General features: G+C 49.6%; 12 protein-coding genes across 12 annotated transcripts; 7 read left to right on the forward strand and 5 right to left on the reverse strand.

Annotated features, from left to right (window-relative positions):
- Positions 1-1,108: 1,108 nt before the first annotated feature.
- N7537_003938 (uncharacterized protein) lies at positions 1,109-1,423 on the forward strand (the record flags this gene model as incomplete). The annotated part of the gene is made up of 1 exon (XM_056894996.1): positions 1,109-1,423. The coding sequence occupies one exon, from the start codon at positions 1,109-1,111 to the stop codon at positions 1,421-1,423; it is 315 nt and encodes a 104-aa protein (XP_056754744.1).
- A 414-nt stretch (positions 1,424-1,837) lies between these two features.
- N7537_003939 (amidohydrolase family protein) lies at positions 1,838-3,051 on the forward strand (the record flags this gene model as incomplete). Its single annotated transcript, XM_056894997.1, has 2 exons — positions 1,838-2,828; positions 2,891-3,051. The coding sequence occupies 2 exons, from the start codon at positions 1,838-1,840 to the stop codon at positions 3,049-3,051; spliced, it is 1,152 nt and encodes a 383-aa protein (XP_056754745.1).
- Positions 3,052-3,194: 143 nt separating this feature from the next.
- On the reverse strand, positions 3,195-4,823 carry N7537_003940 (uncharacterized protein; the record flags this gene model as incomplete). The annotated part of the gene is made up of 3 exons (XM_056894998.1): positions 3,195-4,237; positions 4,292-4,654; positions 4,715-4,823. The coding sequence occupies 3 exons, from the start codon at positions 4,821-4,823 to the stop codon at positions 3,195-3,197; spliced, it is 1,515 nt and encodes a 504-aa protein (XP_056754746.1).
- A 535-nt stretch (positions 4,824-5,358) lies between these two features.
- Positions 5,359-6,657, forward strand: N7537_003941 (putative cell cycle control protein (Cwf23); the record flags this gene model as incomplete). The annotated part of the gene is made up of 1 exon (XM_056894999.1): positions 5,359-6,657. The coding sequence occupies one exon, from the start codon at positions 5,359-5,361 to the stop codon at positions 6,655-6,657; it is 1,299 nt and encodes a 432-aa protein (XP_056754747.1).
- A 206-nt stretch (positions 6,658-6,863) lies between these two features.
- N7537_003942 (YgfZ/GcvT domain-containing protein) lies at positions 6,864-8,189 on the reverse strand (the record flags this gene model as incomplete). The annotated part of the gene is made up of 1 exon (XM_056895000.1): positions 6,864-8,189. One exon carries the CDS (start codon positions 8,187-8,189, stop codon positions 6,864-6,866), a length of 1,326 nt encoding a protein of 441 aa, XP_056754748.1.
- Positions 8,190-8,473: 284 nt separating this feature from the next.
- N7537_003943 (decapping enzyme complex catalytic subunit DCP2) lies at positions 8,474-11,090 on the reverse strand (the record flags this gene model as incomplete). Its single annotated transcript, XM_056895001.1, has 2 exons — positions 8,474-10,986; positions 11,060-11,090. 2 exons carry the CDS (start codon positions 11,088-11,090, stop codon positions 8,474-8,476), a joined length of 2,544 nt encoding a protein of 847 aa, XP_056754749.1.
- Positions 11,091-11,818: 728 nt separating this feature from the next.
- N7537_003944 (DUF4112 domain-containing protein) lies at positions 11,819-12,762 on the forward strand (the record flags this gene model as incomplete). Its single annotated transcript, XM_056895002.1, has 3 exons — positions 11,819-11,893; positions 11,974-12,188; positions 12,255-12,762. The coding sequence occupies 3 exons, from the start codon at positions 11,819-11,821 to the stop codon at positions 12,760-12,762; spliced, it is 798 nt and encodes a 265-aa protein (XP_056754750.1).
- Positions 12,763-12,896: 134 nt separating this feature from the next.
- N7537_003945 (uncharacterized protein) lies at positions 12,897-14,074 on the reverse strand (the record flags this gene model as incomplete). Its single annotated transcript, XM_056895003.1, has 2 exons — positions 12,897-13,920; positions 13,989-14,074. 2 exons carry the CDS (start codon positions 14,072-14,074, stop codon positions 12,897-12,899), a joined length of 1,110 nt encoding a protein of 369 aa, XP_056754751.1.
- A 309-nt stretch (positions 14,075-14,383) lies between these two features.
- On the forward strand, positions 14,384-16,328 carry N7537_003946 (uncharacterized protein; the record flags this gene model as incomplete). Its single annotated transcript, XM_056895004.1, has 7 exons — positions 14,384-14,458; positions 14,513-14,707; positions 14,761-15,086; positions 15,152-15,192; positions 15,241-15,315; positions 15,365-15,975; positions 16,035-16,328. The coding sequence occupies 7 exons, from the start codon at positions 14,384-14,386 to the stop codon at positions 16,326-16,328; spliced, it is 1,617 nt and encodes a 538-aa protein (XP_056754752.1).
- Positions 16,329-17,100: 772 nt separating this feature from the next.
- N7537_003947 (uncharacterized protein) lies at positions 17,101-18,825 on the forward strand (the record flags this gene model as incomplete). The annotated part of the gene is made up of 1 exon (XM_056895005.1): positions 17,101-18,825. One exon carries the CDS (start codon positions 17,101-17,103, stop codon positions 18,823-18,825), a length of 1,725 nt encoding a protein of 574 aa, XP_056754753.1.
- Positions 18,826-19,016: 191 nt separating this feature from the next.
- On the reverse strand, positions 19,017-20,271 carry N7537_003948 (WD-repeat containing protein SWD2; the record flags this gene model as incomplete). The annotated part of the gene is made up of 3 exons (XM_056895006.1): positions 20,128-20,271; positions 19,846-20,071; positions 19,017-19,795 (listed from the first exon to the last, which is right to left on the reverse strand). Exons 1-3 carry the CDS (start codon positions 20,236-20,238, stop codon positions 19,017-19,019), a joined length of 1,116 nt encoding a protein of 371 aa, XP_056754754.1. The 5' UTR covers positions 20,239-20,271.
- A 516-nt stretch (positions 20,272-20,787) lies between these two features.
- On the forward strand, positions 20,788-22,012 carry N7537_003949 (putative mitochondrial oxaloacetate transporter (Oac); the record flags this gene model as incomplete). Its single annotated transcript, XM_056895007.1, has 6 exons — positions 20,788-20,807; positions 20,872-20,946; positions 20,999-21,128; positions 21,192-21,663; positions 21,718-21,863; positions 21,920-22,012. Exons 1-6 carry the CDS (start codon positions 20,791-20,793, stop codon positions 22,010-22,012), a joined length of 933 nt encoding a protein of 310 aa, XP_056754755.1. The 5' UTR covers positions 20,788-20,790.
- Positions 22,013-22,756: the final 744 nt, after the last annotated feature.

Raw genomic sequence — 22,756 nt, forward strand, 5'->3', positions numbered from 1 at the left:
CCTTGAAAAGATAAATACCATACAATTCTCCCCGGGGGTGTCCTGACACGTTAGGTAAAGAGAGTAAAAGCGGGCAAGCTGAGCGCTGTGAGAAGTTGTAACAATCTACTATGAAGTGTAGGAGAACTGAGCCTCAATGAGCAACCAATATATAGGTATCTTGTATACAAGATGCTCTATACTTTCCTTCAATCCTATAAACAGCTATATATGTTCTAAGCAGTTCTAGGTCTTCACGGAATCGTCTATCAAGCTATCGTTCTTGAAGAATCGAGCTTTAAAATATCGCATTTACTACGATTTACTGGCGACACGCCATACGGGACTTTGGTCATATTGGCTAATATTAATTCACTGCTTTTTATCTGTTTTTCATTCGCATAGGTACGTGTCAATTTTGTTGATGTACAGCGTACATGTACAGGTGGTACAATTATATAACAACTAGTACTTTGGTAGGGTTCACCCCCGGGGTCCTAGCGTCCCGGCACACAAGACCTTAGCTATGAAATGGGAACGAGTAGTCCCTAGGTAATCTTTTATCGGCAGTAATCTGGTGGCACACTTCGTCGCCCATAGTAATGTTTTGGGCTGTGTCACCCACTTGTGCGCATCATCCATCCAAGGTCCTCTTGTGAATAATGACAAAAATATGCAGTCTGACAACCCATAGCACCATTCAGTGGTGTGTAACTCTACTATATGTACTCAACTAAAATGACAAGGCCGAGAATTCCCCGAGGTCAAAAGACAGGATGACTAAGCATATGCATTTTACCTAGGTATGTGAAGCACAGCTTCATGACACCCGGGCATAGAAAGAGCTACGCATATAGGAATAAGGCAAAGCGGTACATGTGTACATGTGTACATGTGTACATACTCCACTCAACACCCCAACTCCCAACGTGCGTTGAGCCGAGGATGTACACAATCGCACAGGTTGGGAAGTCACTCGGCCCACCTCACGAACATTCCACCTCAACCTATTAATAAGCTCGATTAAGAAGTCACAGCTCCAAAACATTCCATTGCATTTCTATTTCTCTTCCTTCGAAATATACATCATCTCTTTCTTTTTCCTCGAATAAATTTCCTAACCGCCACAATGACTTACACTGCCATTGTTATGTACCCCAACAAGGCCGACATCAAGTTTGACGAGTCCTACTACATCAAAACCCACATGCCACATGTCGAAAGCACCTGGAAGAGCTATGGCCTGATCAGCTGGCGTATCACCAAGTTCCCCACCGCGTTCGATGGCTCCCCGTCTCAGTTTCTGATCATGGCCACCCTTGAGTGGGAGAGCCAGGAGTCCCTGCAGGCTGCTCTGCAGGACCCTGGCTCTGCGGGGGTATTTGACGATATCCCCAACTTCACCAACGTGAAGCCTGTCACTTTGGCTGGTTCTCAGCTGTGATTAGTGATCGAGAATGTATGTGCAATTTCGTGCTGATGATGGTCTGAGTGCTGAAATTGATGTACAGTGACTATTCCATGTTGCAAATCAATGAATGAAATGAGATTGGATTATGACGATCGAATTTTGAAAGGCCTTGGCTTGTCTAATGAGAAACTATGTATATCTCTTCAAATTGCAATTCTTAACATAAAAATACGTAACATCAAAAGACGAGCAGACTTATCTGAGATAAAGAAATTGTAACATCACCTGGGGAATCCTCCAGGTGGAGAGGGGCATCCCCGCTTCGCAGCTCTTATCTATGTTGTATGTACGGAGTGCGACTATCCCCTCACTTGGCTAACCCATCTCTACTATTCCTCTCTTCCCTTTCTCTTGCAATTAATCCTATTCCATCTGCATATTCCAAACATGTCTCGTCCACTAGTAGTCGACGTCCACACCCATGTCTACCCTCCATCATACATGGCGATGCTACGCGCTCGCAAAACAGTCCCGTACATCCACGATCCAGCGAGCGGAGAACCACGCCTGATAATCCTCTCATCAGACGATGACCCATCAATTCCAATCGACGAGCGCGGCCGCCCCGTCGACACGTCCTACTCCGACATCAACGTCAAACTAACCTTCATGAAACAGCATGGCATTGACTGCAGCGTGATCTCTCTCGCAAATCCCTGGTTAGACTTCCTCGATCCCACCGAAGCCCAACAATGGGCCGAGCGCATCAACAACGATCTAGAGGAAACCTGTGCCCAGAACAATAAATCCTCGAATCCGGACAACACTCTCCCTCTGCAGGGGAGATCGACCTTATTTGCATTTGCGACTTTGCCGCTGAGCGCTCCCAGTGCAAACATCATCGTTGATGAAATCAAGAGACTTAAGACCCTGCCTCATATCCGTGGTGTGATTATGGGGACTTCAGGATTGGGAAATGGTCTCGATGATGAACAGCTCGGTCCGGTTTGGGCTGCGCTGGAGGAAACGCAGTTCCTTCTCTTTTTGCATCCTCATTATGGTCTGCCTGATGAGGCGTTTGGCGGTGCTGAGGTGACAAAGCGCTACGGTCATGTCCTCCCTCTGGCTCTTGGGTTCCCGCTCGAGACTACCATTGCGGTTACTCGCATGCTACTGTCTCGTGTGTTTGACAAGTTCCCGCGGCTGCAGATCTTGCTGGCGCATTCGGGTGGTACTTTGCCGTTTTTGGCGGGACGCATCGAGAGCTGTATTATGCATGAACGGAAGTTTGTGGAGCATGGTGGTGACGTTCCTGGCCCGCAGAGGAGTATTTGGGAGGTTTTGAAAACGAATATATTCCTTGATGCTGTTGTTTATGGGACTGCTGGGCTTAAGGCTGCTGTTGCTGCTGGGGGAGGTACTGATCGTCTTATGTTTGGTAGGTTTTCTAGTTCTATCATTGGTATGCTTGGGACTGCATCAAGCTAATATATTTCACAGGTACCGATCATCCATTCTTCCCACCTTTGAATGAGGGTGAGAAGGAATGGATCAGTGTGACGACCAACTATAAGGCTATTGATGCGACTTTCGAGGGTGAAAAAGAGGTTGTGGCTGCTGTTTTGGGTGGCAATGCTGCTCGTATTTTGAAACTCGAATAAGCACCTATACTATCTAGCATAAATATCGTTATACTGCTCTGAAGATATAATCACATCAATAACAACTGGGGTATAAGGCAATAAAGGGAAACGAACGTAAAACGAATATAGTGCCATGAGCACAAATTCCATCACCCGGGGCTTTAGGTTGGAGCAAGCACAGTCCTCAACACATCCCAACCAACAAGCTGCCACAGCTCCTGTGTAAGCCAATCCGAAAACTTCTCCTGATCCACCTGTTGGCCATCAAGTACCTGAGGAGGTGGGGTATGCGGACGCCGTAGACCCTCCTGAAACAAACGATCATCAGGTCCGAATACAGCCCGGAGGAGAGTCTTTTGCAGACGATCTTTGGCATTTGCAACAAATTGACGAGCATCCGATGCCTCGAGGGCCGATTCACAGGACTCAGCATTAAGCATTCTACCGAGAAGCCGAACGAGATACTTGGCTTCCAGTTGTGCCTCGTTTGGCGTAAGACCCTCGTCGACCATTGCTTCCAATCCATCCGGGAATGTCATCCCGGGGCAGATTCCCATTGGCAGTCGCAGGTCATGGAAAACGTGGAGAGCTATCATTTTACCCATGCGATCGAGGACAAGGAAGAGAAATCCTTCCATTACCTCTTGGTCTTCAGGACAAGTTAGATTGAGGGAGAGGGCCATCGTGCAGAGCAGGTCTGCGAGGTGAGAGGCTATCTCATTATTGGTAGGTGAGCTCTTCTCTTTTGGACGTTTGTTTTGTTCATTGGTTCCGGTGACTGGCTGTGAGTCTCTGGCCGATTTGGTTTTGTCGACTGGTTTTTGCTTGGATATCGCAGTGCAATACAGAGTGAGTGCTGTCATGGTTGATTCAAACAGACCTACTAGGTAGTAGATGACCTGACCTTGGTTCTGCATGCCATTCTTGGTCCCAGCTATTTTGTGCAACGCTTTGTGCGTGAGATGGAAAGCAACTGTCACAGCGTTCATAACAGTATCTGTATCCGGCGTATTGGCCTGCTCGGTTTGGGAAGGTTTCTGTTCCGTCATACTCGTCTCATTCTGGATGGTTTGGATTAGTCTCTGCTCTGCAGATTTGCAGAGTATGACTGCATCCACAGCCAGAGAATTGGACTCAGAACTGTTGTTTGCCCTTCTCTGTAGGGCTTTCTGGACGGTATGCAGTTGTCTGTTGAGACATAAGACTGTGATGACATTAATTATCAAGATGACTGGTTTGTGAAAGGGGAACTAAGTACCATATTCTTCTCTTGGATCATCATCGTCCAATGGGATGTTTTTCTGCATACTTTTCGGTAGCCTTGTGCGTTTCCTAGCCATATTCGAGCTATTCGCATTCTTGGCAACAGCAGGTGCCTTTCGTTTGTTCGCTGACACGCTCTCATTTTCATTTCCAATGACTTTGGCATGCAGCTTAGCAAGAAGGCCCTCAATACGCTCGTTAAGCTCATGAACTTGATCTTGTAGATTGCTTTGTTCTGCCTCGGATCGCTCGTATGCTTGTTGCCAGAAGGAGACGCTGTCGAAGAACTTATCCGTCGCAACAACTTGGTCCAGATCTTTGGTTTTTTTAGTGAACTGTCGAAGTTGCATAATGTATTCTAGAATGTATAGTCAATAATAAATGGACTGAGTCTATAGAAACTTCATGTTCGCCTAACCTTTCACGCTTTGGCCTGGTGGTTTTCCCTTGACAACAGCCAATGCTAGGGCTAATTGAAGCTTGGTCGGAGGTATAACACCAGGTTTAGACGGCGAAGTAGTTGTCATCTTGTTAATGGACTCAAACGGGTCATGGCTTGGGATAAAAAGGTTGCCAACTACTGATAGACAACAGAAACTCCGGGATATACACGTGCCTCAATTATATATATGTCTATGTCTCTGTCCTTCAATCCAAGCCACAATAACAATCAAGTTTTTTTTTATAAAAGAATGAGACCAACACCAGAGGAAATTGCACACTGAATGGTTTATTTAGGTAATCTAGTATAGTAAATAACATACTTTCTGATTTTCTGATCATTTTGAAACTAGGATCTCATAGTATACCAGTTGGCGGCCTGAGGCGAAACATCCACCGCCCAAGCTCCGAACTTGAACCTACAAATAAATTTCCATCTCAACAACAACCTTGCTTTCAAGTGCTCGAATTTAGGGTTATTCTCCCCTAGGAACCATCTCTGTGCTCTGTATTACCCTACGCCATTACCCAACAACCACAGAGTCCAAAAACGCAACACAAAACCCTCCACTTCATCTCCGCAAACCTCTCAGGCGACATCCAGTCGCAGAAACCACCAAGATGCCAAACGACGATCTCAAGGCGCACGCCGCCTCAAACCAAGATTTTTACGCTCTACTAGACATCCAACCAGCAGCCACCGAAACCGAGATCCGGCGCGCATACCGACGCACCGCACTAAAGTACCACCCAGACAAAATCAAAAACCCCACTGCAGCAGACATCGACAAGTTCCATTTCCTCCAGATTGCATATGATGTCCTCTCCGACACATCAGTGCGACAGCTGTACGACAATGCGCGGGAAGCACGACAGCGCAAACAGCGCGAGCGGGACATGATGGGAGCGGCGAAACGAAAGATGCGCGAAGACCTAGAAGCGCGGGAGAGGGCAGGCGCCGCCGAAATGGGTGGCGCCGGTGTCAAGCAGGGTGTCAAGAGATCGTGGGCGGCAGACGGAGACGAGGATGCGGAAGAGAAGCTGCAGCGGGAGATTGACAGGATTGCGGAGGATGGGCGGCGGAGACGACGCGAAGCTGAGGATAAGGCCAAAAAGGAGCTTGAGGATGAAAATAAGAAGATTCAGCTGCAGGAAGAGGAGGCTCGAAAAGCGGCGGATCGGAGTAGCCAGCGTGTTGACCGCTCGAAGGAGGGTGGTGGCGCGCAGGTTCCTGAGCTCGAGCGTGCGGTGAAAGTGCGCTGGCTGCGGGAGGGTCGGGGGCTAGAACTTGATATTGAGCAGCTTGCGGTGCTGTTCAAGCCTTTCGGGAAGATTGAGAATACCTTTGCGCTCAAGGATAAACGTCAACGGATCGGTGAGAAGAAGGAGAAGAAGACTGTTGCCACGGGTGTGGTGGTTTTCACATCTATTGTGAGCGCCCACACTGCCGTTCTCGATAGCGAGAAGAAACTTCGTCAACATGCTGGTCAAGATGGCGAATGGGGCCTCATCGAGTCTGTCTTCTGGGCCTCCGGCAGCCAACCTGATCTAGGTCCTGATGTATCATCCAAGCCTGTTCAGGCCGAGCCCGCACATGCACCACCAGGGCCCTCTATCGACACTTCTAGCAGGCCTCCTAAACCATCATTCAACTTCCAGAGCTTGAAAACAGCGCCTCCATCCGACAAAGCGCCCTCGTTTGGCTCATTCGCTTCTGCATCTGCGGCGGCAGCTGCCCCAAGTGCAACGTCATTCAATACATCCACTAAGGCTCCAGCCGCGCCTAGTCTACAGGAAGTGATGATGATGCGGTTGAAGAACGCGCAGCGTGAGAAGGAGCGCAAAGCCCTCGAAGAACAACTGACACGAGAGGACGAGGCCGCAGACGCAGCAGAAGCAGCGGCAGCGAAAGGCACCTAGTTCTCGCGCTTCAAGGAAGCTAGCTTCATTTCTGCATTTTCGAAAAGGTCCAGCCAAATTTTGCCACTGTATTTAGATTTTAAGAGATACCCTAGAACACGTTGTATTTGCAATGCTGAGTTGAATAGAGATACATGAGCTATTTACATCATACCGTTTCGTGTTTGTTATATAATACAGGAGTAGTGATTAGACACTTCGACGTCTTAGTCTCGGCGTGCTTCCGCTTCCTCTTCCTCTTCCTCTAATTGCTCGACAAATTCCCGCGCCCGTTCACCCTCTGCTTCAGGATTACGGGAAGCGGGTTTCTCCTCTTTGCCACCAGAGATGAAGTCTCTAAGCCAAGGTGGAACGAAGGCACGTACTCCGACCTCATTAGGCTGTTCGACTTCCGGAGTCCAGGATAGCTTGAAGTGGTGTTCATGAGGACGAGCAGGAGCCTCACCCATGAGCGCAACATCGGTCATAACTTCCAGACGACACAGCGCAAGTCCAATATTGCCAATGCCATGAAGGAATGTCCCCGCACTGCGGTTTCGGCGAGTAGTGACCCCAGCCTTAACAATATCCGCTTCACCAGAAGGTATATTCAATTGGAAAGATGGATCGTATGTGAGGGCATCAGGGGCACTTTGTCCATCCTGACTCAAATCATAAAGCTGAACGGGCAAAAGACGCTTCCGCGTGACTCCACGGTGATGGGTACGAATCGTCAATTCCTGGCCGACATAACAGCCCTTGCGGAAATCGATACCACGAGCCATATCCATATTACACTGTAAAGGCAAAGCCGATCCACTAATAACCTCCGCCTGACCCTCCGCAACACCATGCAGGATGCGACGAACGGTGTACGAGTCCAGCTGGACCTCGGGCCCAGCGACCTGCAACTCATCCGGGAAGTAGGTGCGCAGACCGTCCGAGCCGGGCGTGATAATGCGGGACCCGAATCCCGGAGCACGCGTGTCAATGCATCCGGCAATTTCGGAGGTAGGTGAGAAGGGCGACGGCGATTCCGACTCCAGACTGTATGCAGCCCACCGCTGCGGCTCGACGTGGTTCTTCCAGGAAGACCAGATTGTGCGCTCGCCTTCTTCCAGGGCGCGGAGCTTGAGCTTCGCACGCAGCTTGTGTTTCTTAAGGTGCTTCAGCAGAACTGGGACCTGGTCCTTGTCTACCTCCACTAGCCAGCCTGAGTCGACACCCTGGGCCTCTGCGCCGGGGAGAGGGTAGATGAAGGCATCGTTCAGGACTCGGCCTTGCGAATTGAGGAATGCGGTGTATGCGCCTGTGCGTCGAATGCTCCGGTTCGGGTCATTGGCGACTAGCATGTTCTGGGTCATCAGGCCCTGGAGGAAGGTTGTGCTGTCGATGCCGGTGACGGAGATCAGTCCGCGGTTCGTGAGTCGGCTGTACCCTGCCGTCGGCGAGAAGGGGGCATTTTGGCTCTGTTCGGTACGCTGTGATGTGGTAGAGAATAGCCTGCGGCGGACCAGGCAGCGGCTACAGAGCGAGAGGCTCGGGCGCATCATGGTTGAGTTGATGTGTAGCGGAGCCAATGTGAGTTGATCTATTTCTTTACAAAGCGTCCGATGACGTTGGGCGGTATATTGTGGCAGAAATAAAGATTATAGAGGGAACTATGCGCAACCTACTATTGCAATTCCAGAAGTCACTTTGTTAACTTTCCACCGATGGGCTTGAAACGTAAGAATAATTGTTCCAATATTATAATATTGCTATGTATACCACGACTGCCTAGTTAGGAGCCATTAAAAAGCCACCTGGGCAACCTCGTAATCAGCCGATCACGGGCCTACTTATTACCCTTGGCCACTCCCTCCAGGAACCCAAGCAAGAACGCCTTGTTGCTCGGCGAGGATACTTGCTGACCGCTGGCGTGCGCACCACCATCAGAGGGCGTACCGTGACGAGAGATAGAATCCCTGCTGCTCGGACGATTGCGGGACGACATCGGGCTGACAAAGCCTGAGTATGCTGCTGGCTGCTGGTTGACGGCTCGGGGGTCGAGGGGACTCGCATAAACGGGCGATGGAGAGACAGGTGCCTTGCTAAAGAGAGACAAAAGTGAGGCTTTCTGCTCAGCAGTTTGACTCGGTCGACGGTCGAAGTTGCCCTGTGGGGCCAGTCCCTGGGGATCAACTCCTGGCAAACTCAATTTGCGTTCAGTAGCTTCTGCCTGAGGAGCTGTCGCCATCAATGCTTCATATCCGGGTTTTTCAGATCGACGTAGAATCTGCGGTTGGAAGTTCTTGATAAGCTCAGGCGCTTCGGGCAGCTTCGCAGGCAAAACCTGGGCTGCTTGTGCAACGGGTCTCGACGATGATACCTCCCGTTTGGCAGACTGAGGTCGCGATAGAATGGTAATGGGCGAGGATAGCTGCTGCGGCTGGGGGTGCTCTCGCCTGTTCGCATGGTTCTTTCGGTAAGCTGCAGTGTTTGACTTGTGCGGTTTGGCCAATGTATCAAATTGTGGCATATTCAACGGTCCAGACACGGTAGCTGATGTTTGACTTGCACCAGCCTGGTGCGTGGGCTGATTGTGGTGCTCGCGAGGACGCTGAAGAATCTGCTTCTCCGAAGGCGCCCTAGAGGGCACAACAGGATTGCCTAACAATTCCGCTGGTTCGGAAACACGGGCAGTTTGGGAACCTTTGAGCAAACCCAAAAGACTATCCTGATGCTGAGACGTCTTACGGACGTGGGAAGAACCCTGGGTGGGAGCCGCCAACGTCGCTGGACCCGGACCCTTGGGAGTCTTGACCTTGAAGACTTCCAAGAGTGCCAGGGAATGGCTTGTAAGCTTCGGAGGAGGCAATTTGCTCGCAGGCGGGACGACTGGGCCCCGAGTTTGAGATAACTGGGCGGATTCAGAGAACTCAGGGTCTCCTGTTCGTTGAAACGGTGCGGGCATATTGCTTGGGTTCAGAACACCAGGGGCCATAGGAGGCTGGTTATGGTGCTGATATTGAGACATGGTGGTTTGAGGGAATTGTGGTATCGCGTGGGGTTTTGGATACCAATTATGCGCAGGAGTCGGGAATTCATTGCCAGGAAGAACCTGTGGGCCATTCTGGGAGTGCTGGATATGAGGTTGGGATGGAATGCTGTGGAACGGTGTCGAGTTCTGCCGCATGAAAGGAGATGGACCCATATTCTGTTGCTGCTGAGGGAAGCCGGGGAAGAAATTCGGGCCCAAATGAGGCCGCTGTTCTGCAGATTGGACGTTGGACTGAGATGTAATAGGGGATGCCATTGGATTACTGTGAGAGTCCTGAGGGAATGTCTCTTGACGTCCACGCTGCAACAAGGCAAGGAGATCATTCGCCTTAGACGGGTCAACGGCAGAAGCTTGAACTGACTCGAGGCCTGGTGTATGACCTTGCCCTGGTGCGGCGCCGATCTTCAAAAGGCGCTTGAGGTGATCTGAAGCATCTTGCGCTGAGGTCACCTCAGGAAGATCACTTGGAATGGCCATTTTCGCGAGGGACATCCCTGGCGTACCATTGGTACGGCCATTTTCATCCATAGAAGCATATCCCTCGGCCTGTGAGACCTGATTTGTACCGGGTTGGGCTCTCGCATCAAGCTTCTTCTGCTGCGCTATCCACTTCTTGAGTGGGCTGAGAAACGGGGCAACCATGTAGAACTTATTCGCATTCGCCACTGCGAGCCCTTCATCATGCTGTTTATTCTTTTTCAATGTTGGCAGTTCTGAAAGTTTGTACCACTCAATCTTGCTGATTTCCTTTCGGGTGCGCGGCTCAAAGTAAGTATCACGGAGCACACCTCGAAAGACGTAGAGTCGCATGTGCTGCTCTCTCATCGTAATCTCAATGTATTTAACATCGTCGTCGTTTTTAACCAAGTTGGCGGCTCGAACATCAAACCCAGTCTCTTCGTAGACCTCACGAATAGCACAATCAAGATCCTTTTCTCCCTTGTTGATTTTACCACGGGGAAAACTCCAGTTGGCACCCTTCTTCCAACCTTTCACCAGAACGACTTCATCCATATCTTGGTTCAACATGATCGCACCACGGACCGGAACGCGTGTCTTGTAATCAAGGAATTCTTGGAAGGCAGCCACATGATGATAGTGAGACCATGACGACATAAGCGGGCAATGTTGGAAAATGCGCATAGCAAATGTCTTCAGGTTCATTGACGGTAGTGCAGGGTCAAGAGGACGAATGAAGTCTTCGTAGAACCATTGTGCCTCTTCGACTTGGAAGCATATCCGTTCGACCGACTCAAGCTCCTCGCGCGGAAGGTTGATAATGAAACGGACACACAGATCATCCAGCCCTGTTAGCAACGGCCCACCGGCCTCGGTCAGCAGCCTGTCGTCATTCCGATCCATCAGCAACCAGGCACTCACAATCTTCTAACCGCATATTTGTTTCGGTCATATCGGTAGGTAGGCTCTGGCATTTCAAAACCTTGGTGGCTGAGAAATAACGGCTCACTCAATCCGACAGCGCAAACGGTCGAAATAAGCAAGCGAGACAGTGGAGGGAGCAGCTTCCAGGGAGGGTAGACCAACCCAGGGCTCTGTGGATACGGTGAATGGAATATGGCAGAGACTAATCTCAGCAGGATCTGCAGTATGCGAAGGTAGCTAAGGTTCCAATCAAGTCAGAGAAAGGAGTTGAATGAAGGCGTTGGGAAACAGAACAATGATCGGAGCTGCCCAAGATGGTGATCGGGTGACTAAGGTGGTTTGTGGCGGTGCGATCTAAATCCAAAATGGTGCGCCACATGTAAGTGTGGCTGTGCCGCGGGTTCCAAGATTCTCGGGATTATGACGTCTTGTCGCGCGAAACAGTTGATCTCCCTGGATCCCTTAAATTCTTTCGGGTTGCTAGATTAATCCACCTGGTTCCAAAGTCAAGCACCTTCTTCAATCACCTTTACGCGCCCTTCGTCCTCGCCAAAAATAAGTGAAATGAGCGCCTACTGAAACCGCTGTCTATCCAACCAGGAAGGGTTTAGGGCCGGAAAGGATCAAAGGCTATACACAGTCTATTTCAGTTGCCCTTGCTCGACATTCGTCTATTCCTTCAACACTTCTCCTAGGAGGATTTCACTTTCCACAACTATTTTTCCCTCTAGTGAAGTACTGTGATCCAAAACAAAAATGTCGAAAGTGCTGGTGTCTTTGATTGGCAAGAAGGTGCTCGGTGAAACCGCCAAGAATCATTTTGGTACTGAGGTGAGTCCATTTCAACGACCGACATTCATTTGCTTCTGCGAAGAAAGATCAGACTGACCCAATCTTTCCTATCTAATTAGGACCCCTACTTCGAAGAAGTTCCTGCTTCACGCCTCGGTCGTACATTTGGAAAAAAGACCCAAAAGCGTCGCAAGGCCATCCCGCCGGGCCTCTCTGAGCATGATGCCAAGGTTTTGACCAAGGTGAAACGCAGAGCATACCAGCTGGACTATGCTCTTTTCAACTTGTGCGGGATCCGCTTTGGCTGGGGAAGTGTGATTGGAATTATTCCATTGTGAGTTTCACCAGGATCTATTGCACTAGCACCGGGAGGAGACCAATGCTAACAAATGAATCGCAGTATCGGCGATGTTGGCGATGCTGCGCTCGCAATGATGGTAGTGAGATCTTGCGAAGGGATTGACGGTGGACTCCCTCCTGCTTTACGCATGAAGATGTTGATCAATGTGATACTCGACTTCGTCATTGGCCTCGTCCCTTTCATTGGTGATCTTGCCGATGCAGTGTACAAAGCGAATACCCGAAATGCCGTCATTCTCGAAACTCATCTGCGCCAAAAGGGAGCCAAGGCGGCCTCTCAGCAGAGCAGAAGAAGGCAGGAGTCGATAGTCGAAGTCGACCACAGTCTTCCCGATGCATTTGACAGACAAGAAGATGGAGTTGTGGGCGACCGTCCACCGGCCTATGACGACGCGCGACCATCAGGCCATGGGGGAAGGAACGACACTGCCACACAGAGTCAAACCAGGCCCCAGTCAGCCAAACAGTCCTGGAGTAAGTCATTGGGCAGATGGTTTGGCGGAGCAAGTCATCCAGAAGATGATTTGGAGCGAGGTGGTGCGAGGTAGCGCGTGGTGCATGAAGATATTGAGATCGTAATTTCAGATACCCCATGATTGTATATCGATAATTTCAGGTAATGTGGGATGCTCGCCGTTAGTTCATTTAATTTGATTTTGTCATGAATCAAGAGTGCTTTTCTTCAGCAAAGCTCCTCCGGTCGAGACCGCATACATCCATAGCAGAATTGAGAGCTGTGATTATCCTCTGCCTGATTTGCAACAGTAACCCCGGAATTACCCTTCACATTTCCCACTAGACCAGCACAAAGAGCACACGTTGGTGCATTATCAGTAGTGGAGGGATTGAGCTTGTTTGCGGTTCTGGCCACATTCGCCATAACACCTGGGTACTTTGCGCCTTGGTTCTGAACATATCGCAGCATCAACTCGTCAATAGAAAGGTTCTTGGTAAGAACATTGTCGGAGGGTGGTTGATCGGGTATGACAATATCAGAGAGCTCAGCACAGACACTCTCATATTGGAGCAACTCTGCCTTATACAGATCACGGAGCGGATACTCGAACCTCACGCCCCAAGGAGACATGCCGTCAGATACCTGCCAGGTGAGGGAAGCCCCACGTCCCTTGGCGACACCTGCAAGCGCTTTCGCAGCGAGACGGCTGTCCGAGTCACCCCAAATCACAGACTCACATCCAGACTTCTTTGCAAATTCAACAATCAGTCTGGTCAGCAAAACGGTGTCGACATCGGTCCTGGAAGTGGGGGTGGAAATGGATGCACGGAAGGCAGCTAAGCGCTCTTCATTCGACCGAGTGCTGTCGTCCATGAATTTTGTTCCTGCGTATTCCTGCATAATCTCTTCCATCTCCGGGACATAGTCAAAGATGTTATGAAAAGGGATCCGACTAATATTGTGCATCGGGAAATTCTTTTCCAGAGCTTCGTAGTTTTGATCGAAGGGAACGCCTGTAGCCGCAACTGTTGAAGGCTCGATGACCAAGATCTTAAAGTCGTACCCCAGAGGGCGTCCATTGTCCAGGCGATGTTGCCGATCGGTGTTCAATATGTGCAACAAGACCGAGGAGGAAACACCGAAAGACACAGGGAGAAGCAACTGGGTTTTGGGGCCGTCTAGACCAAAAGCTCTGTAGACGCTCAAGCGCGACTGAACCTTGTGTGCTATGAAGCGCTTAAAGCACAAGCTAGAAAGAAAAGAAAAAGTCAGAAACTATGAGCTGGAGGGGTTGTAGATTGTCGACTTGTCGCATACCTGCAAAGCTGCCTCTTGCGGACAGTGAGCTCGAATTCTGCATCCTGGCATTCCATGCATGGCTTGTTCAGTTCCTTTGCTGGCATAATGACTGCTGTAAAGTATTGACTATTAAACCGGGGCTCTGGGCTGGGCATCTAAGAAAAGTCGACCAAAGTTAGAAACTAAAAAAGTGGCGGTGCCCGCTTAGATAATGGCCACGCGCGGCTTCCCCAGTTCGGGGCCATCGGGTTAAACAAGAACACCCTAGCCTTACAAGTTTCTAACGAAACAACAAACGACAACCATATTCGGCCCTCTATCTTCTTGCTCGTATTATTCCTTTGATGCTGTGTGGTCTTAAAGACCTCATCTCGAATCCAAGAGTATAGTCTCGCTTCAACTCTACCGTCGCCATGAAGGGCTGGCTTCAGACCTTGGGCTTGACAGCCCTATTGGCAACCCATGCGCTTGCTAATGATGCTGAATTGGTATGTCCCCACACCTCATTTAATCGGTAAATGTCGGCTGCTAACGTTCTGCAGAAATCCGACGATGCGCACCGACAACGATGCTCAGGGATGTACAGTCGCAAAGCTTGGGGAGGAGATGTTGACCCCTTCATTTTGGTTAAGTTTACCAAGTCAGAAGCTCAGGAAAATGATCCTTTGGCTAGTTTGGTGATCTTTGAATGGTCAGATGAGGGATTGATTGGCCAGTACCGTTCCGAAGATGCTGAGGTATGTCTGTCAACTCCGTGGGAACAACCGACGCGGCTAATTATTGGGTTTAGATCAAGGAAACAATCTGCGATGCTTCCAATGTCGAAGCAAAAATCTGCACACAAGAACAGCTCGGCTCCTTTGTTCTCACCAGCAATGCCACCGACGTCTCCAAAAGCCCTATCATCTCGAAAGCAATCCACCTAAACGACCCCGACGCCGTGAAATACCCCGTCAGAAAAACTGGATTTTACTGTGTGAGCACGTATGCGTACTCCGGGCAGGACTACAAAGCAGTGGTTACCTTCCGAAACTCATACGGCGAGCTTCCCGCTGCACAAATCGCAAAGCTTCCATTTTATGGGGCCTTGACCATCGTGTATGCTGTTATTGGAGCGTATGTGACTTGCAGAATCCATGGACTCAATAAGTTTTCGAGTAGATGCTTACGCATAATTTTAGATTCTGGGCCTTCCTTTATGTGCAGAACCGTTATGACATCTGTATGTTGGGTTCCCTGTGGCTATTCGAGCTATGCTAACACTGGATAGTGCCCGTCCAAAACTATATCACTGCCATTGTGGTATTCTTGATCGTCGAGCAGCTTATGACGTGGGGATTCTATGGTAAGAGACACCAATCGATTCCTTGATTGACTCCATCTGATCTTTCCAGAATACCAAAACCGCCACGGCCTAAATGGCGGCGCAAAGGCGCTCATGGTCATTGTAGCAGTGCTCAACGCGGGCAGAAATGCTTTCTCTTTCTTCCTCCTCCTGATTGTCTGCATGGGCTACGGCGTGGTCAAGCACTCATTAGGCCGAACCATGATCTATGTTCGCGTCCTGGCCATTGGTCACTTTGTGTTCGCGGTCGTCTACTCGGTTGCCAGTCTTTCGATCACTCCTGATAGTGCCGGTCCTCTGGTGCTTCTGATCGTCCTACCCCTTGCCGGAACCTTGACAGCCTTCTACGTGTGGACCTTGAATTCCCTGAACGCGACGATGAAGGACCTTATCGATAGGAAGCAAAAGACCAAGGCGATGATGTACAAGAAGCTGTGGTGGTGTATCCTCGGCAGTATCATTGTGATCTTCGGATTCTTCTTTATCAACTCGTTCGCTTTCGCTGGAACCAGTGACGCTAGCTTTGTACCCGAGCACTGGAAGGCGAGATGGTTCGTTCTTGATGGCTGGCTCAACCTGGTTTACTTGTTCGATATCGCATTTGTGGCTTATCTGTGGCGACCAACTGTCAACAACCGCCGCTTCGCCATGAGTGATGAGGTACAGAGCTCTTCCCTAAATACCCAAGAGCAAAACCAGAGTGCTAATATTTCTTACAGCTTGCTCAAGACGACGATGGATTCGAGATCCGATCATTCGGCAGTGGTTTGGATGAAGAAGATGCCTATGATGCTCCGCCGGATTATCCTGGCAGCTCAGCCGCCGAGGGCCGTCGTGATCTCTCCCCAGTTCCCCCCAAGCCCTTCTCCTCAGCACCCCGCCATCGTGAGTCACTCGACGAAGAGACAATATTCGCAGTCGGTGAAGAAGATGCTGAGAGGTGGTCCGATGATGAAGAGTCGCCTCGCAATTCAAGCGAGAGACAGAAACTCACCGGCAAAGACAAGGATTAGATTGAAGATTAACATATATTTTTTTGTTGTTCCTGGTTAGTATAAGATCTAATCAGGACCAGACATCTGGTAAATTGATGGGGCTGTCATTTCACTTAATGTACAACCTGCCTTCAGGGCAAGGATGCAAGCATGTCATGGCGTTGGTCTTTCCTTCACACTTATGTCAAATACTTAGTTCTCCTAGCTCGCTTTTTAGTTATATTATTGCCTTATACGTGTTTCCTGGCTACAACTGTTCTCAAGTACGTATCCCAACAGGTTAGAATCTTGAGAGCAATAACTGCAGCACCATGCCAAATCGGGTTACCAATAACCTGATGTATTTGGCCTAGGATGTTATTTGAGATGTCATATTGAGAACCCTTTAAATTTTTTATTTTTTTAAAAAAAATCTCTGAATATTCTTTTCCCTAGTGTGAGAGCTAGAAGGAGATAGAACCAGGAGGTTCCCTCGAGACTTTGAGTCATCTGGAGCCTCATGTGGAGCCCTGGCGTATGTACTTCATCCTCTCACAAGCTATAAATTGACTCATTCCAACATTGTAGTTAATATTTCCAAGCTGAAAGGTACCCTTGAAAAGCTTCGATTCTATACTTCTACCAACCGATAAAAGAAATCTTATCGCACCTGCCCCGCATACCCGCAAAACAACAGCCCCAACTCTCAAGCACAAACAAACAACCCTAGCACACATCTCACCTGCATAAGCGAGGCAGTATCACAATCTCTAAATATCACATGCACGCAATCGGTATCTAAGCACCAACAATGACACCAGATACACATCCACACGTCCCCGCAACCTCCTCCTCTGCTTCCGATAAAGAAAGCAACAATGACAACACAAGCACAGCCACCGCAAAACCAGAACCGCAATCAACAGAATCCAGCACCAGGTCTAGCACAACTCTCTCAGCCCAGCTGAACCAAGAATGTAATGATCTACTCTCCCAGATCGACAGCTACCAATCCCTCCTCGCGTCCACATTGCGGAACCCACAGCTCGTTGAGGTGCGCCAATTCCGCTCTAGCGTAGCCTCCGAGCTGAAGATGCTGGAGAAACTAGGACGGCAGATTGAGGAGGCAATTGGAGAGACAACTGCAGGGCCAGAAACAAGGCAAACGGAAGATGGGGTGACAACACAGCCACTTTCGAAAGAGTCGCGTGACCCTGATCTGGAAATGCGATTGGTGCATGCACTTCGCTCGTCAAATTTGCCGTTCTACCAGGCTGTCTGGAGAATAGCGAGTGGGTCTTGTTCTGGTTTGGTTGCGTTGGGGAAGAGGTTTTACTGGGATGGGGAGACGAAGGCGACGGAGAGGAAGAGTGCGAGTGGAAAAGGGAAGGTTGGTGATGCGGAGAAGCAGCCCAACAAAGATAAGCGCAAGAGTGTGTTTGTGGATGTTGTGGCTGATGATGGGGAGGAGTGGGTGAAGGTGTCTACTATGTCGGAAAGCCGTCTTTTGTTCGAGATGGCGAAGAAGGGCTGGGAGGGTGATAGTGATGAGGATGAATGGTCTGATGGGGATAAAGGGCGGACTGTTTTGCAGAATTTTGATGAAGATGATGATGGGGATGGGGATGACGACGATGAGTTGGAGCTCATTCAGTTGGCCCGGGATCTAAGGAAGGCGTCTGATGCTACGCGCGTTAGATATAGACATCCTCGGCTACGGGTTGTTATACCTAAGATTGAAGAGGGAAGTGTTCCTGAAATTGACGCTGTCTTAAACGAGATGCGGAGCTATGGTATCCGGGTTGACTGTCAGGGGAGTCTGCTAGCAGAGGCTCGCACCGGGCTAGCCCATCTCCTACCTCAACCGTTCAAAAACTTCACTTCGACTCTGAATGTCGATTGCACTTTACTCCTTGCCTTGGTGTCTGACTTGTCTCACGTCAAGGATATCCCGCTATCACCCCATTTCCATAGAGCCATCGTTCGACAAATCGAAGTTGAGCGGGAAAAACCACTGCTCACTTCCGAGCTCTGGCCGGCGATGGATGATCGTGAGCTCCTATCCACCACAGAGGCTGCAGTGCGCTTCCGGGAAATTGTCGAGACCATTGGGACAGAGACAGAGAAGAGCCGGACTCGCATGTTGCTGGGGGATCCACCATACGAACAACTCGATCGTGAGGCTCTTCTCCAGAAGTTTCAAGAATTGTCTGATTACCAGGTGCCTACATATTGGAAACTCCCCATCAAAGTGGTTGAATCCCAGCAAGTGATTGATGCGGCCAAGACAAAGGGTAACCTTCATCCAGTGGTACATGAAGTTGGGAAAGACCTATCGGATATAAACCATAGCGTGTTTTTGTACGGTTGGGTTACCGGTTTGACGACCATTTCCAGCAATCGCACAATCGACAAGCAAATCGAGGCCACCGTTGAGGACAACCGGAAAGGCGATGACGGCCTAGAAGGCCCTGACGTTTGGATCTGTGACACGGCAAGGAGTTTGGTGGGCAAAGACAAAGATCGAAAAGCATAAGCATAGAGGTTCATCTGCTAGACCGGTGGGAATAGAAAGGGCTTTTTATGACCTTGATACTTTCTGAACACGGTGCGTGCCACTGTTCCACGGGGTATCCAGTCATCCAGTGTGTTTGTAGACGGTGATTTGCTGAGAGTTTGAGAGAACATCGGAGACCTGGTCCTTTCCGTCGCGCCATCACGTTTGATTTACTTCTCTGAAGATTTGCCGTGGTCGTCGGGGACATAGAAGATAATTTCCTTGTCGGCGCTGGCGATCATGTTGTAACGCGGGTTGTATTCCACCATGGCCGCACAGCTTGGAGCAGACAACCTAGCCGAGGGCTGCAGTGTGATGTCCCCGCCGCCGATCTGTCCCAAGTCCCACACGAGCATGCCGTGCTGATCACCATTTCCTCCAATAACGTATCGCCCATCGGGACTAAAACAAGCATCGCCTTGTCCGAGAGGCTTGCCAGTCGTGGACACCGGTGCAGCACGACCAGACGCTCCACTCTTGCCGGCCAGGAAGGCCTTGAGTGTACCATCAAAGGCATCTAGAACATAGTGACCATGGTAGTCTGTTCCAAGCATCAAATATTTTCCGTCGTTGGAGAACTCCAATCGAGTCCATGCCCGTCCCCGTGTCGACGGTGTGAATCTCTCCTCATATGGCGCGAGGTCGAAGGTGGAGAACGGCGACTTGTCAAAGTTGCGGAAATCGTAAAGAAGCACTGTAGCTGTGGATTGAGACGCGATTGCGATAACTGAGCCCGAAGGATCAAAGGCAGCAAGGTATGGTGTTGCAAGGTTGAGCTTTCCCTGCGGATTCCTCGAATTCAGATCCCACAATGTCACGGTATCATCCTTAGAGCAGGACATGAAGGCGTCGCTGGCGGGTGACTGAGCTAGGCAAGTTACTTGGTCGTTATTGCCGGTGAAATATCGTATGTATCCCTCGTTATGCAGGTCGAGTAACCGCAAATTATCTGTAAATGGTGAGCTAGGTAGCCAAGAGCAAGGCCATTCAGTTACATACTATCAATCTTGGTACTCGCATGGAGAACCTGGCGGGAGTGATGCGTGAACCTCGCAAGATGAACGCCGTATTTCTTGCTAGCAACAGATTTGTTGAATTTGCCCTCTTTCACGTCATAAACATGCATACTGTCATCGTTACCGGCGCCGATCAAAACGTCACCCTGGTCGTCAAAGTCCAAAGAAGTCACGTATTTGGATGGGTCTTTTTTACAAGGGTGAAATCCCTATAGAACAGGCGTATCAGAATGGCACCATAGCTTCAATCTTAACTTGAACCTACCTTGGATGGGCGGAAAGTGTCAATAATATCCGTGATTTTCTGCGACTTGAGGGGAGCTTGGGCTTGAGCGGCGGGCGGACCCTGCTGCGGCGTTGATTGGCCTTCTGTCATGGCGGTGTGGTTGAACGATGAAGCGATGAAGCGAGACGTTACTGAGAATATATTTATAGGGAGGGATTGTAATTTGCAAACAATAATAAAGTGAAGAGAATGTGCGAAAGAAGAAAGAGCTACCCACATAGAAATCACAAGCTCCGAGGTGAAGCTCCGCGACTGGGCTTTTTTGCGCGCCTCACCGCCTCGGCTGATGTAAAAACTCCGGGGGTCCGACGCCGGAGTGCCCAGGGTCAATTGACCAATGAGCGTTTAACCGAGTTCCAGTTCGCCGCATGTAAGCTTTTATGTCCACGGTTATCTCAGGGCGCGTATTGACTCAACTTCTTTCAATATCTGGCCCTGGGTGGAAATATTGTGCATTCATTCATATTTCTCACTCACACTTCAATTTTTGACTTGGCTATACCGCCTCGATAACTTGCACATATACTGCGGAATTTCCCGCTACTGGCCGCGTTCATTTCATTCTGCGGGTCCGATCTTCCTCCGCTAACCGACAAACCTGAGTATATCATCACACGGTCAAAGGATCACATATAAGACGCTATGTCTACTACTGGAGGGTATATTATGTCTATGCACTAGAGGTGTACAAAGCGTGCGCTAACGACAATTGTGGTGGAATAGTGCGTTCATTGCAGGTGGCATTGCAGCATGTGGTGCAGTCACTGTCACCCATAGTTTTGAGACGGTCAAGATCAGGTTGGTTTCCTAATACTCTTAATATGCTGCCATTATACTGACTGGCTACAAGGCTTCAACTGCAGGGTGAATTGCAGACCAAAAATCAGGCAGTGAAGATGTACAAGGGCCCGTTGCACGGCATCAAGGTCATTTTGCAAAATGAAGGACCTCGGGGTCTGTTCCGGGGTATTGGATCTGCCGTATGTGATATTCTCTCGCAATTAGATATAAAAGCACACCAAGCTAACGTCCAGGTCATATAGTATATCTACCAGGTCTTGCTTAACGGCTGCCGTCTGGGCTTCTACGAACCTATCCGCTCGAACCTCACAACTGCTATATACAGTGACCCCAAGGTCCAATCCCTCGCTGCCAATGTCGTTGCAGGAGCTGCTTCAGGTGTCATTGGTGCCGCAGCGGGATCACCTTTCTTCCTTGTCAAGACCCGTCTTCAGTCCTACTCACCATTCCTCCCTGTCGGCACCCAGCACAACTATAAGAACTCTTTCGATGGCCTTGGCAAGATCTACAAGGGCGAGGGTATCAAGGGTATCTACCGTGGTGTCGGCGCTGCTATGATCCGTACCAGTTTCGGCAGTGCCGTGCAGCTCCCCACATACTTCTTTGCCAAGCGCCGTCTGACCCGCCACCTGGGTATGGAGGAGGGTCCTGCTTTGCATCTTGCCAGTAGCGCAGCTTCTGGCTTCGTTGTGTGCTGCTTCATGCATCCCCCTGGTATGTGGTCTCGAACATGGGCTATATGTTCTTCGCTGACTTTCTTCTCTCTAGACACAATCATGGCTCGTATGTACAACCAGACCGGTAACCTGTACGGTGGTGTGTTTGATTGCTTGCTCAAGACTATCCGCACTGAGGGTCCCCTTGCCATTTACAAGGGCTTCTTCGCCCATCTCGCCCGCATCCTTCCCCACACCGTAAGTGACAGGAGTTGAGTGTTGCTTTGTCATTCATAAACTGACCCCGCCTCTAGATCTTGACTCTGAGTCTGGCCGAGCAGACTAACAAGCTGATGCGCCGTGTCGAGGACCGGATCCTGCCCGACTCCTTCCGTGAGGGAATCTAAGCAACGTATGGGATATATTTTGATTACCAGTATCTGCATTGCCTGGCTGGGGTTTCTTTTCGAACGTTCTGTGCCGCGCAATTACTTCTGACTGGGCATATATGGCGTTTGGTAGAGTAACCTTTTGAGTTTGTACATACTATTGTTATTCACATATAAGCCTTGAGAAATATTTTGGATATGTGCCTTGGCATTATTTGATTCCCTGACGATTGGTTTCCCTGGCAGAAATCACGAAACACGAAAACGCACTAGCACGTGGTCATGCAAGGCACTCCCACTAGTCTACTAGACTAAAAGTATGTGGGGGTTGCCAGTGCACCAAGAGCTCAAACTTGGTAGGTGGAGATATTTCGATGGGCACTTGCAAGGGACTACTCGCCACATTGCATTCAACCCTTGGGAAGAGTGACAATAGACCGTAGAATAGAGACGATCTTGACCCTGGTATTTCGTACTCCGTAGATATCCCAATGCAACTTGAATACGTAAAAACAGGTCAAAGAAAGACCCCTAACTTTAACATACTGGCTGCCTAGACGTAACGCAGCTAAGATGATCGGTGCTTTCTTTTTTTTTCTTTCGCGGGTCCACTCCCAGAAACTCTCTATGGGGTAAAAGGTAAAAAGATCCTACATTCCTGGGACTTGACAAGAGCCACATGTTATTCGTCTACGAGATGCTATGGATTATGCATCACGTTGATATTAATGAGTACCACCCGGGGCATGCTAAAAGAGGTAC

Source organism: Penicillium hordei (assembly GCF_028827395.1).
Source record: "Penicillium hordei strain IBT 12815 chromosome Unknown utg000002l_segment0_segment0, whole genome shotgun sequence".
In the NCBI taxonomy this organism is placed as follows: domain Eukaryota; kingdom Fungi; phylum Ascomycota; class Eurotiomycetes; order Eurotiales; family Aspergillaceae; genus Penicillium; species Penicillium hordei.